A 16,741-nucleotide genomic window follows, 5' to 3' on the forward strand; every position below is an offset into this window, starting at 1 on the left:
GTCCTGGCCTTAGGCAAATCATTTAACCTTTCTGTGCTGTAGTTGCCTCATCTGTCAATTGTGGATAATAATACTTGTCCTCTCTGTGGCACAGGGTCATTGTAATGATCAAATGGGGGAATAGTCTTGAAAGCCCTTTGCAAACACAAACGTTCTATACAAATGCAAAGTGGTATTATGGTGGAAATGATGGACTTGGGGCCCTTGCTTTTCAGCGAGACTCTAATCTTAGCCAACAGTTAGGCTGTAGGTTTTTGATAGACTTCAACTTCAACCTAAGGTGTTGTTTCATCGTAATGAAAACTATAAAATATCTGTGTGGGTTTCCGCCAATAGTTTTAATTTAGGGTAGGAGGAAAGAGAACAAGAAGAATGGCATGATTAACAGAGCGTTGCATTTAGAGCTGCACAGAGTAGGAAAAGTCAATTTCCCATTGACTTCCCATTAACTTCTTTGAGAGTCCTTGTGCTTTGAGAATTTAGACCAGGGCTCATCGGCACCTTGAAAGGCAGAGTAGGATGGTCTACTGAAAGGGCTAGTGCTGGTATTGATTGCTCACTCTCCTGAGAATGTGACATGCTTATTTTTAGAAAACACACACACATAGACGGGTTCTAGTTTTTTCATATACATCCATTGCAGAGTGCATTACTGACATCGGTGTTCTTTCATCATGTCTGAGCTCCACTGAACACACTTGTGTTTTAAATAATCTACTTTGGGGAAGATCTGGCAAATCGTGCCTTTTAAAGAATGTTGCTGCATGTGATCATAATGATAATGATAGTCATTTCTATTTTTTTAGTTGCCTGGTCTGTATTCTAGATGCTTATGGTTTTTAATTTCATTGGTTTTAATAATCACTCCGTGAGGTAGATATTATCATTCCTGTTTTTTAGATGAGGAAGCTGTGGTTAACAGACATGCTGAAGGTCGTATACTAATGAATTTGAATGTGGAATTTAAGTTCAGTTTCTCCTTATGCCAAAGCCCATGATCCTTTACTGTTTTACACTGTTTCTCTCCTGGCCACCCCTTGTACATTAGTATTGGGATCTTTCTGTGTTACCACCACTATTAAATGCTGAGTGATTCGTGTTTATGTAACACCTTATATAGCTATCATATGTATTCCTTATGATTTGTGCTTATTTTCTCAAATGTAGTGCTTATTTTGGTGTTGTAAGAAAATATTACAGTTATGTAGTTATCTTTAAACTTAAAAGTTTCTCAGCTTTCTTGAGAATCTGAACAGAAATCATCTAGCTCATTGATCCAGCTATTTGGATTTCATGAACTAATCAATTTTTCATTTTCAGGTTGGAGGATAGACATAGGCCTGGTAATGTTTAATTTTGCTAAATAAAAACATTAATACATAAACTAATAAAATTATCTACTGTTAACCATTATATTGTTAATAAAGAAAAAAGTGTGAGTTATTTGAAGATTAAAACATTGGGCATTACATAATCTCAAAAGATGACCATTAAAGTGAGTAAATTTAGTTTTACTGTGAAAACACAATGCACTATTCTTTGTGTTAATTTGCTATGGATGGTGAAACTTTTTTAAGGACTTGGTAGTGGTCAGTGGACTGTGGTCAGGCTGATTGGGCTCAGATTTTCTCATGCATTCACTTAACAGATGTTTAGAGATGGAACCTGAGGCACCCAAAGAATTTTAACTTAAAGCAGATCTCCACTTATCTCATTCTGAGTGCTTGCACAAAGTATTTTTAAGTGAAAATATCCCTGAGGGATAAGTTTTAAGTCATTTAAAACCTAAATGGATTTTCGCCCTCTTGTGTGTTGCAATGGCCCTACCCCTCACACCACCTTTGTCTGTACAGCGTCAGGCTCTGAATAACATGTGAAAAACAGAGAGTAAGGCAGTCTCTTTCTCAAAGATCGCAAACAACATTGGTTGGCTGTCATTTTGATCTCTTGTGGTTCTCATGGTTGAAATTCCTTTTTGTTCCAGTTCTGCCATCAAGAGAACCATTTGGACCTAATCTTGCAATAGGTTTTGCTTGATAGTCCTCACTTGCCAACCTGCTATTAAAAACCTGCATTGGTCTTTATTTTTTAGGTTCAGTTTGGCTCTGAAAAACTTTGATTCCAGGATTGGATGCTAACACAGGAAGATACTGACAGATGACCACTTATTTACTGTAAAATAAACAAAAAAAAAACCCCTAAAAAATCAGTTCAGTTTTTTCATGTAGTCAGTATTTTGCAGCCACCTTAGTATTTCTTTCACATAGACAAAGCAAAACAAGAAACGCTTTACCATAAATCCTTTAATTATTCCTTTCCATTGATTACAAAGGTTACATGAATAAACAGCACTAGTCTCTACCTAAAGTTTATTTAAAAATTGCAATGTCTAAAGTGTAACTTGTAGAATTACTTTTTTAAAAAATCCATCAGTTATAAGCATTTTCTGGCTTTGGGCCAACAGTAGCATAAGTTTGCTTTTTTCTTTTTTACTAGTAATTTAAACAGATTTTTTGGTATGAGACCTGAAAATGTTGCCTTTTTAATTGAAAACTTATCAATTATTTAAATTGCCAGCAGCCTTAGGCTGTTAATTTTATGTGTGCCGTAACAATGGCGTGGGGCGGTTTTTGATGCATGTGATGCGTGGAATGTCGAGTTGTGGTAAAGACTTGTCAGGACAGTAGGCTGCTGAGTGCTGTTTAAATGGTAACCAACATATTAAATCTGTTGTCGCCCATCAGTACCATTTTACGTAAGTTACTTAGAAGTTGTATTTTCTTCATTAGATATATTTTTAAGAGATAATGAGAAAAAAACAAAGCCATAATAAATTGTCTTTAAGAAAATTTAACGTAATTTGGTCTCCAAGGAGATATTTAATGTATTGAGAGAATTCAGCAGCCAAGTGTTATTACCAGTGCAATAGCTCTCTGCATTTTGTTATGAGTTTGTGTTAATCAACAATCTGTTTTTATAGTGTAGTTCCTTGTAAGTTATGTTGTTAGAATATTCCACTTCTGGGATCATGGTGTTTGCTCTGACATTATTGAACCTTTTTTGATTCCTCTATAAAGTATTTTTTTAATTAGAATTTGAAATGCTTTATTAGGAGAAAAATAAACCCAAACTGCATATTCTGAACCCTGAATATGTGATTATTGCTAATTTTTTAAAGGACCCTGTTAAAAATTCCCTGAATGTAGTGTACATTTTTTTTGTTTTGTTTTCTCTGTCATTTTGTAGAAAGAGTAAAGATAGTATGCTGCTTTTCTCCTTCCATCTCTTTGCATCTGTTGTTTGGTAGTGCTGGTTGCCTTTCCTTACAGCATCAAACAGCAATGCTGGGCCCTATTTACTGGTTCATCTTAAGCTTTAGGTATCACTGAGGTCCAGTTATATACGGCGGGGGGGGGGGGTATTTTAACGTTAACCTTTGCTTTTGGGTGATCTTTCATTGAGAAACTCAGCAGTACGTCTTACATTTGTACATGGATGCATGTTTGTTTCTGCTCAGTCCTGTATCTAGTAAAGGATTACACCCGGTTCTCTCGATACTGAGGCGCTGGTATGAGTGTAGCACAGTAGTAACAAGAATAATTTTCTTCATTTTGCCCACTCTGTCTCCTTACATCATTTTTTCCCACATTGCCAGAAACATATGGGATGAGTTTAATTGTAATGCCTCTAGTTGTGGCTGAGCCCTTGTATTTTAGTAAAGTGTAAGTATTCCCTGTGGTACATTTGACCACAGTGCACCCTGTTGGATGTTGAGTACCATGAGGAAAAGTACTTTTTGACCTCTGTAGCACTTGGTAAATTGAGATATGATGAGCTTTATCCTACCTAGTATGCATAACTTGGAGATTGCAGAGTTGGAGGGGAGGACTAGAGGTCTTGTCCAACTGTTTCATTTTACCGAGAAGGAAACGGAGGCCCAGAGAGATCAGATTGAGTTGGAGGTCACTTTGGTGATGGAAGGTCTAGACACAGAGCCAGGTCTTTGGCTCCCAGCCTCTTCGCTCCTGGTGGTTTCAGGTGATGTTTTTGTTTTGGCATCTACTGAGGTAATATTATTAATATCATTGAATATAAAAAATACTCTGTGAGCTTCTAAAGTTTTTAAGATTTTCTCCTTACCTTTTAGGTCCAGTTTTACCCCAAAATTTCTTGCCCAATTAGGAGTGGAACATTTAACAGCTCCAGGGCCTTTGCTATTAGAAAGTTTCTGTTGAAGGGCAAAGACATTGAAAAAGCTCATTTTGTACTCAGTGCTTTTAAATATTCCCTGTGTTAAGTAGGTCCTACTTTGAACTTACGTTGTAAGTGGAAAACCAGCTCAGTTTTCGGTAAGCACCTGCTCCCCGGATTCAATGCCAGTCTGTCCAAACGAACTGATATTAAGGTATTCTCCTAGCAGGGTGGAGGGATGGTGAAGAGAGTGAGAAACTGAATGAAATAAATAAATCATCTTGGAAATTATTTCATTTTTTTCTCAATAACATGCTCTAAGCTGTAAGTAAAGTTTTTTTTCCTCATTCTAGTCAATGAATAATGCATTTTTTAGTGAAGCTGATTATTTTAACTCCCTCCTCTATTTTGTCTGGGACTTTTGAATGACCTCGAACTAATGATAAAAATGTAGCAGCCCCTTAGTTAGCCCCTGTTGTGAAATATCTTGCGGCACCTGTACTGGCAAGAAGCAGAAGCACACTCAAAGTTGCATTAGAACGATTGGTTTGTCATGTGGCTCATGGTAGCAAAGGAAAAATGAGCCCAAGCAGGCCTCAGCCACGGTAGTGCCTATATTTTCTCATCAGTGTTGCTGTGTTCCCAGTTCAGCTCGGGGTAGCCTGTAGGTTGATTCTGCTAGGGTCCTGTGTCACCCCAGCTGGCAAGAAGGAGCAGAACAATGTTGTACATCACTTGCCCCTGAGGGACTATGGCTGGGAGCTCCTCTTCAAAGGTGATGGTGGGCCTCTGGCAGCAGGATTGCTGTGGGGCATCACCAAGGTGTGAGGACATAGCTGGCAGCTCCTGGTGAGTCTCTGTGCTCTCAGGGCCAGTTTTACCGGAAACAAGAGGGGTAGTTTCTTCATATATCTGAAAGGTGAGTACAAACATGCTACAATAAAGTTAGAGGAATACAGTAAATTATCAACCTAGGAAATAGATCCAAAAGAGCATAAACTGATATATAGTTAACATACAGCATTAATTAGTTTCAGGTGTACAACATAGTGATTTGACATTTACATACCTTACGATGTGATCACCATGGCAAGTGTAATAATGAAGTTATTATGATATGGACTGTATTCCCTGTGCTGTACATCCTGTGACATATATTTTATAATTGGAAGTTTGTACCTCTTAAACCCCTTCACCCTCTCTAATTCCAACAACCCCCTCCCTCTGGCAGCCATTACTTTGTTCTCTGTATCTATGAGTCTATTTCTATTTTGTTTATCTTTTTTTCAGCATATATATGTGAAACCATATAGTATTTGTCTTTTTCTGTCTGATTTATTTCCTTTAGCATAATATCTTCTAGGTCCGTATATGCAGTTGCAAGTGGCAAGACTTCATTCTTTTTTATGGCCTAGTAATTTTCCGTGGGGTCAGCCAAAAAGCTGTTTGATTTTTTTTTTGTAAGATGGCTCTGGTAGCACTCAGTTGTCTTTAACTTCATTTGAAACAATTTTGTTAGATTGTATTGTGATAACTGTCATCAACATGCATTTAAAAAATACTTAAAATTGAAGATGGAAGAAAATATACATTTTCTGCCTATTATGCTTTATTATTTCAAGAAAGGTAAGAATGTAACTGAAATGCAAAAACAGATTTGTGCAGTGTGTGGAGAAGGTGCTGGGACTGATCAAACGTGCCAAAAGTGGTTTGCAAAGTTTTGTGCTGGAGATTTCTTCCTGGATGATGCTCCATGGTCCAGCAGGCCAGTTGAAGTTGATAGTGATTAAATCAAGACGATAATTGAGAAAAATCAACATTTTACCATGTGGGAGATAGCCAACATACTCAAAATATTCAAATCAATAAAGTTATTGGTAAAAATGAAAAATGTATCTTTCTTTTATGAAAGAAACCATACGGACTTTTTGGCCAACCCAGTATATCATCACATTGTTATTCAGTTTGTCTCTTCATGGACACCTAGGCTGCTTCCATATTTTGGCTATTGTAAATAATGCCGTAATGAACGTAGGGGTGTATATATCTTTCAAATTAAGAGGTTTCTTTTCCTTTAGATAAATACCTGGAAGTGGAATTGCTGGGTTGTTTGGTAGTTATATTTTAAATTTTTTGAAGACCCTCCATACTGTTTTCCATAGTGGGTGCACCAATTTACAATCTCGCCCACAGTATATGAGGATTCCCTTTTCTTCACATCCTCGCCAAGACTTGTTTTTATTTGTTCATTCATTCATTCATTCCTCCATTCATTCATGCAATCCTCCCTCACCCAAGGACATTTTTTTCATTGCTTTCAAAGAGAGAGAGGAACAGGGAGAAAGAGAGAGAGAAACATTGATGTGAGAGAGAAGCATAGATTGGTTGTCTTCTGATTTGTGCCCTGACTGGGGATAGAACTCATAACCTTTTGGTCTGCAGGACAATGCTCCAGCCAGCTGAACTGCACAGGCCAGAACTGATTTAATTAATTAATTAATTAATTAATTAAACAGCAGGTTAGCAGTAGGCAAGATCTTTGTCAAAGCACTATTGGAACTGGCTAAATAAGCAGTCTATTTGTGAAGCAATGTCCCATTTGGCCTGCTGTCTGCATGACCTGACGGTTCTGTTTTATTTAAGTGGCAGGTTCTCTGAAGCTACCATTTTAAACCTCTACTTTAGAAGTTTAGTAGAATTGCTACAGCCTAGCAATAGGTGAAAGGTTAGTGTAGTCACTGCCTCAGGTTAACTGTGATGATGACTCTGAAAGCTTCAGCCGAGAGGATACTACAAGTTTTGGACCCATTGCTGAATACAAATTTAAACTCTGCAAATGTGCATTACCTCAAACTTGTCCAAGTTGAATTTCATCTGCTGCTGGCTGCCCAAACCTCTGTTAAGACCATCTGGAGCTCTCCAACATCCCTTACGGTTTTAATATCCAAAACAAATAGTGTTGTCATTAAACTTGGCCAAATTATTGTCTTTTTCGTTTTCAAATCATTAATAAATACATCTATCCAATAACAGCCTATACACAGGCCCCAGAGTTGTTCCCTGTCAGCCTTTCACTGAGGACTTTTCGTTGTGCTGTATCATCATCTGGTTAATCCATGACCACATGCTGCTCTTCCGTCCAGGGTCATTTAAGGAAGAAAATGCACACACTGTAGTTACCTCGGCAGGGGCAGTGAGGTGAATGTGGACGCAGGGGGAGGGGGGGAGACCTGAAGCCAAGTAAGCAGGTAAGTCTTGTAGCCAATAATTTGGTGTTCAAAACAGATGGGCTTTGTGTGCTGTTTTCAACCACTGAGCAGTTGTGTGCTTCCTAAAAGGTCAGCATCACAGAGGGAAAGCCTCTCAATGTAAAGTATAAGAAATAACTGAGAGAAGGCCTAACAGATGACACGTCTGAGCAGTGTTGTAATTGAATTTGTAGTTATTTGACAGAGTTAAGATTGTTGGGTTCTTCACTGGGAAAACTAATAAATTAACTATGGACTGCAAATAGCTGGTTAGTTTATTGATTATTGCTGTAATTACTGACCGAGCTACATAGAATGGGGTATGCTTGCAGTATTGACAAAACAGGAATTTGAAACTTTTATCATTATTAGGAAAAAACCAGCATGCTGTTCCTTATAAGTTGAAACACTGCGCTGATTATGTTGTCTGTTAGAAGGCATGCTAGTAGAGATTTAGGAAACTGTTGTGTTATAAATGTATAGAATAATAAATAAACCTTTTTTGATAGGCAAGGCTTGCCACTGACGAATTTAGAAGGCACAGCCGATGAGAGTAGTTATCACGCCTGTTACTAGTTTCCATCTGCCTCCGTCCCTTAAACATCTGGGGAGCACCTATTATGTTTAAGGCGCAGCGGTAGGCTTGTACGGCAGTACCTACTTAGGTTTGGAGGACACAGACCTTTTTGAAAATGTGGAAAATTGTTTATTCTTTTCCCAGAAAAGGATACATGTACACAATGTGACATTTCAGATAATTTTAGGAACTTACGGATTTCCTAAGGCTCATATAGGCCACATGTTAATACCTCTGCATTAAGAGAAAGTACATGAGACACGGTCTCTGCCCTTGATGAACTTTCAGAAAAGAATCAATGTACCTTATAAGAGCTCTTTTACTTATTGTAGTACATATAGTACTGTAGTAATTGAGGGAAAGGGAAAGGATACTGACTCAACCTTTGTAAATTAATTAAATTCTTATATTTCTTTCTGTACTTGGCCTAAAAATTTCAGTAACCTTGTTTAGTGGTTTCTGTGTCACCCTGTTGTCATAAACACTTTCTTCTATGTACTATTACTCGGAAGTGGGGGATTCATACACTGCGCCTACTTCCAGATAATGTTTCAAGAATTTTATAAGAAGGTTTCTCTATACCAGCTCCTTCGATTTTGATCTTCCCAACACCTTGATGAGGTGAACAAGGGAGGTATTTTTCCCATTTTTACAGCTGAGATTACTGAGGCACAAACAAACTGCATGCCTTTGTCAAGGTCACACAGCCAGTAAATGTCCCTGAGATCACTCACTCCTTGATTTGTCATCTTACTCATACAGCCCATTTTTCACACAGTAAATATTTATGGGATGGCAGCTGTCTGGCCAAGTGCTGTGCCAGGTGGTGGAGGAGCAATGAACATATATGTAGTTTATTTCTTGAAGGAACTCACAGTCAGGTCAGGGAGATTAACACAAAAGGAAACAGTGCTCGTTGTGGGAGGGTGAGAGAAGCTCGTAATTACCAGGCTGCGGGATAAATACTATGAAGAGTTTAAGCGTTAGATGCTCAGTGAGCACAAAAAAGGAGCATCTGATCTAGCTTTGGGGACCGAGAAGCCTTCCTGAAGAGGGTGATGCCTAGGTGGAGTAAGCCAGGATAAGGAGACTGGGAAGGGTGTTTTGGGCAGAGAAAAGAGTATAATTAAAGGCTTAGGTGAAAGGATGCCTGGTGCATTCGGGACAAGCTATTGTGATTCCGTGTGGTATGGGCTGTGAGTGAGGGGGGAAGGAAAGATATGAGATGAGGTTGGGCAGGAAGGTGGGCTAGATCATGAAGGGCCCTAGCCTGAGGGATTTGAGAAGACACAGAGTGAATAGAATAGGACTGGTGATTGACTGAGTGTGGGGAAGAAGGAAAGAGAGATGCTCTGGAAAGCTTCCAGATACCTGGCTCAGAAAACTAGGTCATTGTGATGTTGTTTACTGAGATGGTGAACCCAGGTGGCAGGAGACAGGTGTAGGGCATGAAGGAGGGGTGGGAGAGGTAGGGACCCGTTGAATTCGAGGAGCCTTTGGACAACCAATTGGGTGTGTTTTGAATCTTTGGAGAGAAATCTGGGCTGAAAATAAAGATTTGTGATTCATCAGCTCCTAATTAGTCTCAATGACTCCTCTGGTAATTGAAACCTTTGAAGTGGCTGCAGTTAACTTAAGGAGAGTCTAAAATAAGAAGCGAAGGTTGATGAACAACTATGGGGAACTCCAGCACTTAAAGGAGGGGTGGGGAAAGAACCACTTATACAGGAAACTGAGTAGGGTGGTTAGGGAGGTGGGAAAACTAGAGAGAGTCGCTGAAAAAGAGGGAGAGGTCCCTTGTCGGTGCAGGAATCTTGGCGTTGCGCCCTGCTGTCCTGTGCATCCCAGCCTCTGAAAGGGCAGGTGGTGTGGCGCAGCCCACACAGGGTGTGAATGAGGAAGCCAAGTCTTCGCCAGCTCAGCATTCCACCCAGTAGCTCACTTTATTTGGTTAAATGTTTTGAGGTATGAGAAATAGGAGATAACTTGCCTTTTGGCTCTTAAAGGCATTTCATGTTCATAACATTTCATGTTCTGAGTGCATGGACTAGGATGAAAGAAGTACTTTTCTTGATTCACTGATAAAACCTTTATTTTGTCTATGAAATAATAGGAGTGGTGATCCTCTCAGAATAGAATATGGTTGTGACAAATCAAATGAATAAGCATAGATATGTAGTGCTGAGCCTATACACAGCAGGTATTCAATCCTCTGTGTGTGTTGCTCTCTCTCTGTCTCTCTCCTTTCTCTCTTTTAATAGAAAATGCGTGCCTTGTAAAATTAAACTGCTGTTTTGGAACTGAAGTTTTTCATATGGCAGATTTCCATGAAGAAAAAATGTGGTAATTATTGATTGAATTGTGCTGTTAGAATTAGAATTGGGTTCATAACAAATAGGAACACTGTTTGATAAACTTGCAAACAAAACAAAGCCAAAAATTGTACTTGCTATCCCCTAGTTGATTCTGGCCCTCTGTTTCAAATTAATTAGATTTTTGGATAACTGTGCTAAACTTTGTCACATCCTTATTAAAATTGTTTAAGGATTTTGAAGAACATCTCAGAGGATCTCTGAAACTAATCTGAGTCTGGGTCTGGAGATTCCATTAGCAATCACAAAACTGATTAATCTTTTACTCAGTTAGCTTATTGATTATTGCTGCAATTACTACATGTAACGGATTCTGCAAGGGACACCAGCAGGAAACACATTTTATAACTGCTGCTGATACATTCAGTTTGAGCACAATACTGTGTACTTTTTATACATAACTATTTCTGTAGTTTTAAATGCTAGAGCACTTCTCAAACAGTGTTGTGCTTAATATTGTTACAGTATTAAGTGGATCACTTTTTAATTTCTCAACTACTAATAATGCATTACAGTTTACAATGTGCCCTCACTAATTCTATTGCTACCATTTAATTTCGAGCTTCACACTAATCATATGTCATGGAATAGATCTCTTTACTCTCATTTGGATGAACCTAAGGTTCACTGAGGTTAAATGATTTTTTGAAGGCCACTGCAAGTTAGTAAGTGGCAGAGTCAAGTTGGACCCCATTTCAAGCGATATATACTTATCATGCACCTACTATGTGCAGGGATTTGTATTGGGTAATGAAAGCCAAGATAGGATTATAGAGAGTAAGGTCAGGAAGTTATTTAGGAAACTTCAGATTATGACTTCATGAATGTTATAATGGTTCACTTTGTTACTTTTCTGTCTGAACCATGTTGAGCATCTTGGCACACAGGATTTAGGTTTTTGTTTGTTTGGTTAGTTGTTTTTTCAGTTTGTTTTTGTCTAGTAGAAGTCTTTGTCATCATTGTTTATATTTTATCACTATTTGGGACAAAATGGGAAAGAATCCCTTTAAAGGGAGAACATATAAAAACATTGAGAGGATCGAGATCTGCAGCTTACTAAGCGCTGTCTTAATATTTTCTCAGTAAGTCCCACATTAGTCCTGTGGACGGGCGCCACCTTCATTTCACAGACCAGCAGATGAGGGGCAGCGCTTCCTCGCCGAGGTGCTGCGCCGAAACACGGCCAGTGTTACATCGCCTGGGGTGGACCCTCTGACTCTTTCAAGTTCCTTCTCACTTTACTGGGCAGCACAGGCCTTGTGGTCCCTCGGGACTTCTCTGTTCCAGGGGATACTGTTTGTGGCCCTGCATTTTATCCTGTCCCTTAGGGAGTGCCATGTAAGCAGTGGCCTGAGCTCCCAGACCTGGTGCCTTGTTAGTGGCCCCTTGGTCCTCACCAGGCCTGTTCCTCAGAGGTCATTTGCCTAGAGTAGGCCCGCGCCATGGGTTTAATCACTGCCCTTTATAGTTTGTCCTTGGTGGTGAAGTCCTTTACTGTGTGGAACACAGATTCTCTGTTAGTACAAACACAGATCAAACCTAGTATTTCAGCAGGAGAAAATGTTCCCTGGGTTTGGAAGAATTGTAGAAAACAAAATACAAATCCTATCTACTTGGTTTAGAGAAACTGGCAAGTGGCATACTTAATATCATTACAGTGACTGAGTTAATTATATAGTACAAAGAGATGTTTATAAATTGCTAAAAAATTCTTACAATGATTATAAAAATACACATAGTTTACCAGTTGATTTGGCACAGGTCAGAAATAAAAGGGAAACCATTCTTTGAAAAATATGTATTTTAATCCTTACTCAAGGAAATTTGTTTTTCATTGCTTTCAGAAAGAGAGGAAGGGAGAGAAACATCTATATGAGAGGGAAACATTGATTGGTTGCCTCCCGAATGCCCCCGAATTGGGGAACAGACCCACATCCTGGGTATGTGCCCTGACCGAGAATCAAACCCGCAACCTTTCCGTTACGGGATGACGCTCCAACCAACTGAGCCACACCAGCCAGGGCAAAGGGAAATCATTTTTTAAAATTTATTTTGTGAGGTAAATAAATAAAGTTGGAAAACAGGTCAATTTCATGCATGCAAGGTTTTATAGTAGGAAAAAACGCATTGCCCCCGTCTGACCCTTTCCTTGGAGGTGGTTTGTTTTCAGCCTTGACCACAAGCACCGGTTGCAGACAACGCGATAATTAATTTGTTAGATAAAGCATAAGGATATTTTATTTGTTTTGATTTTAGGACTGTGGTGAAGTAGTAGCTGAAATTACTAACCCATTGTACATAGCAGTTAATTAAAGAAAAGCATTAACTATAGGCGAATACCACCGCTGCTGTTGTCTTGTATCAGTATAAAAAGGCAGTAATTTTTTTGACAGCCACTGATTGGAAAGTTGCTCGCAGCCTTCCAGAAGCAAGGGGGTACATGCTGTGGATCAATAACCGGCAAATTTTCCATTAAAAAGAATACCTGAGCAATGTTCCAAATAGCCACTGGCATCTTAATTTTCCATGGAAACCTCAAACACTGGTGTGCCGGGAACAAGTCATTTTCGGACAATTTTTCCAGACTACTTGTTAACAGTTATTGCTGTCCCAAAAGGTTGACAGCCTGCATGATTGATATTTCATTTACTTGTCATCACTGGTTGAGTAATGGCGAGCACTGTATTTCTGTGGTTTTAAGGAATAGAGTCTCCTGAAATACATGCACCTTAGAATGTATTCCAGAGAATATCACGTGTGTTTATGCTGTATGTATATAAGTTTTTACATACATAGAAGGAGAGGATCAGGTTCCTTTACAGGTTGGAAGCCCTTGGAGAGCAGGGTACACTTATGTCAGTTTGTGTCTTTCAGAAATTCATCTTCACTTTGTTTTTAGGGCCATGAGCCTTAGCCTTATGAACTTATGATTTCTAAGATGATGTAAAAATAATTCTCTTTATTATTAAGGAAAAAACTTGATCGTGTAATAATGTAAAGTACATAAGAACAATAAGATCTATATCTATATCTTCTAAAAAAGTAACTTAAGAGTGTCAGCAAATAATGGTCAAGGAAAATTTTTCTGTGGGTTTTTAATATAAAAACAGTAAAGATTAAAGGGGAGTCCTGCTCTGCAACAGCCCCTCAAACACAAAACCAGTCGTTTTCATGGTTGATATTTTGCCACCAGGAGCCTCACTTTGTTGTTTGTCAAGTTTAAGGACGTGAGGGCCCAGGAGCGATCTTCAGGTTGGGTGGACATAGGCTCACTGATGAGCTTATGATGAACTGGGCCGCCTTTTTATCTGACGGTCCTGTCATCTTTGGATGGATCATATCCTGTTTGCTCATCCCACAGTCTCTATGACCTGGATTTCCATTATCTGTTAATTTTATACACAAATATGAATATGTGTGATTAGCTGGCAAAGAAGTCCAAGCTAAGTGTGAGGCATCTTTAGTTTGCTTTGCAAAATCCAGGGAAAAGAATAAGAGGCAATTTGAGAAATTTTCACTAAAATGCTTTGTGTTTTTTAAAAAAAATACATATCATTTTCAAAATACTTCTACAGATCAAATACTAATCAAGTCCTGATCAACAATTTCACTTTTAAAGATAAATGACAGCATGGAGGCTAACATGGCACTGGGCTTTCAGTACTGAATATTCACAGTTGTCATTTTAATGTACAAACCGGGGACAGAGTATTCTCGTGGCTGATTTATATGTACCAGCAATTTTCAAAAGTACTATGAGTTAAACAACCCATGAGTGCCCGTGCCAGTATTCACACATTACTGAGTAATCTCTTCCTATAATCTCTTTGCAGTATTATTCCACAGTAATGGAACAGCAAGTAAATGGACAGCTAATAGAGCCTCTGCAGATATTTCCAAGAGGTAATGTTGAACAAATTCTAATCAACAATGATTATTTCAGTAAACTGTTTCATCAACAGTTATGTTTTCCAAAGGTTTAAATGCACATAACATGATGTTTAGCTCTTAATTTGAAAAAAAAAAGCATTCATTGTCATGGGGATTGTAGCCTATATTGTAGTTATGGCAGATAAAATATCTAATTTACTAGAGTAAATTAAACTAACTAGATTGTTTTTTTGTTTTTGAAGTACATACTTACATTCGCTTAAAGAACTCTTTGGGGGTCCGCATGGTTTCTAAACCAAGGCAAATGAATGGCTTTAATTTTGGTATTTATAAATTGTGGCTCATGATAGCAGCCAAAGCTGCTGTTTGGAGAAGCTTTCAGCCCGTACAGAAGCTGAGGTTTACCAAGGAGCCTTAGGAGAGAATTTCTGATAGAATGTTTGGTGCTTGATTTTGGGGGGTGGCATTTTCTAAATAAGGGAAAGTCCTCATAAATGGGGATTTAATTGTTAAGTCTTCAAAAATATAAGATGATTAAGGTAAGTCTTGGTGAATCACCTGGTGAGATAGCATGCTTTTTCCCTTTTAGGTTGGTCACTACTGACCTTATATCAGATATGAATGTGCCTCTGTATAAATGTTCCCTTAAAATCTGAATAATGGAGAAAAAGAACCGCTTCATTACATAAACTGCTAAGTCATTACCCATTATACATTGCCCCACTTGGAATCCCCATTTTCTAACTGATGGAACAGATAAGGAAATTCTCTAAGTAACTCTTCCAGAAATAACTTAACTGAAATAATTAAAGGTTAAACTTAGTTTTGTTAACTGATAATTGTACAAATAATCATGGTATGAGTTTTCCAATTAAACATTCTAGACTTTCATTACTGATAACACTCTGAAGACTGAGTGGCTCAGTTAACTAGTAGGCTCTTATTTGTACTGATAAAGTCTCCAAAGGCAGTTGACTCGGCCAGCCGACAAGCTCTGGGTTCAAGAGCCATGCTGCTCTTCTCACCTTAATGTAGGCAGTGGGGTTGGGAGTACTTAGTAAATTGTTAATAATAACTTATTAAAGAGCTAAGTAGATAAAATTGGGCCATTGATACTGTGTCTGGAACAAGGACTATGATTAATCCAATTCTCTTGCACTTGAGGACTAAAAACTAAAACAGAAAAAAAGAGAAAGAAATGTTGCCACTTTTGTGTATTAGGCCAATAGCAAGGATGCAGATTATTTTGTGATATTTTTAGTGACTGGAGAATTTGGTCAAGTTTCAAAATTGTTTTTCCACAAGGAATATTTTTTTTACCTGCTGAAAAATTTCCATTAATTGCTTCCCTACTTGATGGCATTATGTTGGTGCTCTGCTATTATAGCAAACCCTAGTAAGTACAGTCTCTTGGATAATTATAGGCCCAGTGCTGTGGGCCTTTTATTTTTCAATAAAATATGTACCTTTATATCTAAAATCTTTTCAAGTTTTTTTTTTTGAGCAGTCCCTGTCAGTGGTACTGCTGGTCTCAGTGTTACTGCCTATGCCATTGTCCTCCCTCCTATTGTAATAACCACTTGCAGACATCTGCTCTGCTCAGGTACTAACTACTGCATTAAGTTCCATTATTTCCAATTTTCCTGACAGTTTTGCCTATTAGGTATTATTGCTTTCATTGTTTATGTGAGAATATTGAAGTTCAGGAAGGTTCAGTAATTTCAGAATCACACAACTTATAAATGGTTAATGTATCGTTGGAGTAAGAAATTTTTTTTAAAGATTTTATTTACTTATTTTTAGAGAGAGGGGAAGGGAGGGAGAAAGAGGGAGAGAAACATCAATGTGTGGTTGCCTCTCACATGGCCCCTACCGGGGACCTGGCCCACAACCCAGGCATGTGCCCTGACTGGGAGTCGAACCAGCAACCCTTTGGTTTGCAGCCCACACTCAGTCCACCCAGCTACACCAGCCAGGGCTGGAGTAAGAATTTTTTTAAAAAATATAATTTGCTGAAAGTAGAAGGACATGCAAGTTAAGATACAGAGGTGTGTGGGGTTGTTGGGAGGGGTTTTGGGAGTGTGGAGTAGAGTGAAAGGATCCTGAAAAGAAGAAAATGAATGGGATGTTTCACACGTGTTCCTGGTGCAGAGCCTGTTAGGCCCCAGTAAATTATTAAGTAAAGTTCTTCCAAGCTAAATTTACATTTTTAAAACTAGGAGACTCAATCACTCTTCCCTTATGGATTTTTGTGTTTGTTTGTTTGTTTTTGTACATGCTGTTGTACAACTTTTTTAGTTTTTTGTGTTCTTTTGCTTTTGCTTACTTAATTACATCATATCTAGATAAGTGAGATTATGCAAACTTGTACAATTAGGATATAGACATATTGGGTGTATTAACAGGGTCTACACAGTTGGTTAGGGCCACCTTTTGTGGTCAGGCCCCATGTTAAGAAGAAT

At 38.5% G+C, this 16,741-nt stretch overlaps 1 protein-coding gene across 4 annotated transcripts in view; it reads left to right on the forward strand.

The window, feature by feature from the left end:
- The window catches only part of MAP2K5 (mitogen-activated protein kinase kinase 5), a 254,155-nt gene that overhangs the window by 23,122 nt on the left and 214,292 nt on the right, over window positions 1–16,741 (forward strand). For all 4 annotated transcript variants that reach the window (XM_045823533.1, XM_045823535.1, XM_045823534.1 and 1 more), the window contains exon 4: window positions 14,222–14,291. In XM_045823533.1, the coding sequence (XP_045679489.1) occupies window positions 14,222–14,291 (70 nt within the window). The remainder of the gene's footprint in view (window positions 1–14,221; window positions 14,292–16,741) is intronic.

The sequence above is a fragment of the Phyllostomus hastatus genome, unplaced genomic scaffold, assembly GCF_019186645.2.
Source record: "Phyllostomus hastatus isolate PE091 unplaced genomic scaffold, TTU_PhHast_1.1 phas_scaffold_501, whole genome shotgun sequence".
NCBI lineage: Eukaryota > Metazoa > Chordata > Mammalia > Chiroptera > Phyllostomidae > Phyllostomus > Phyllostomus hastatus.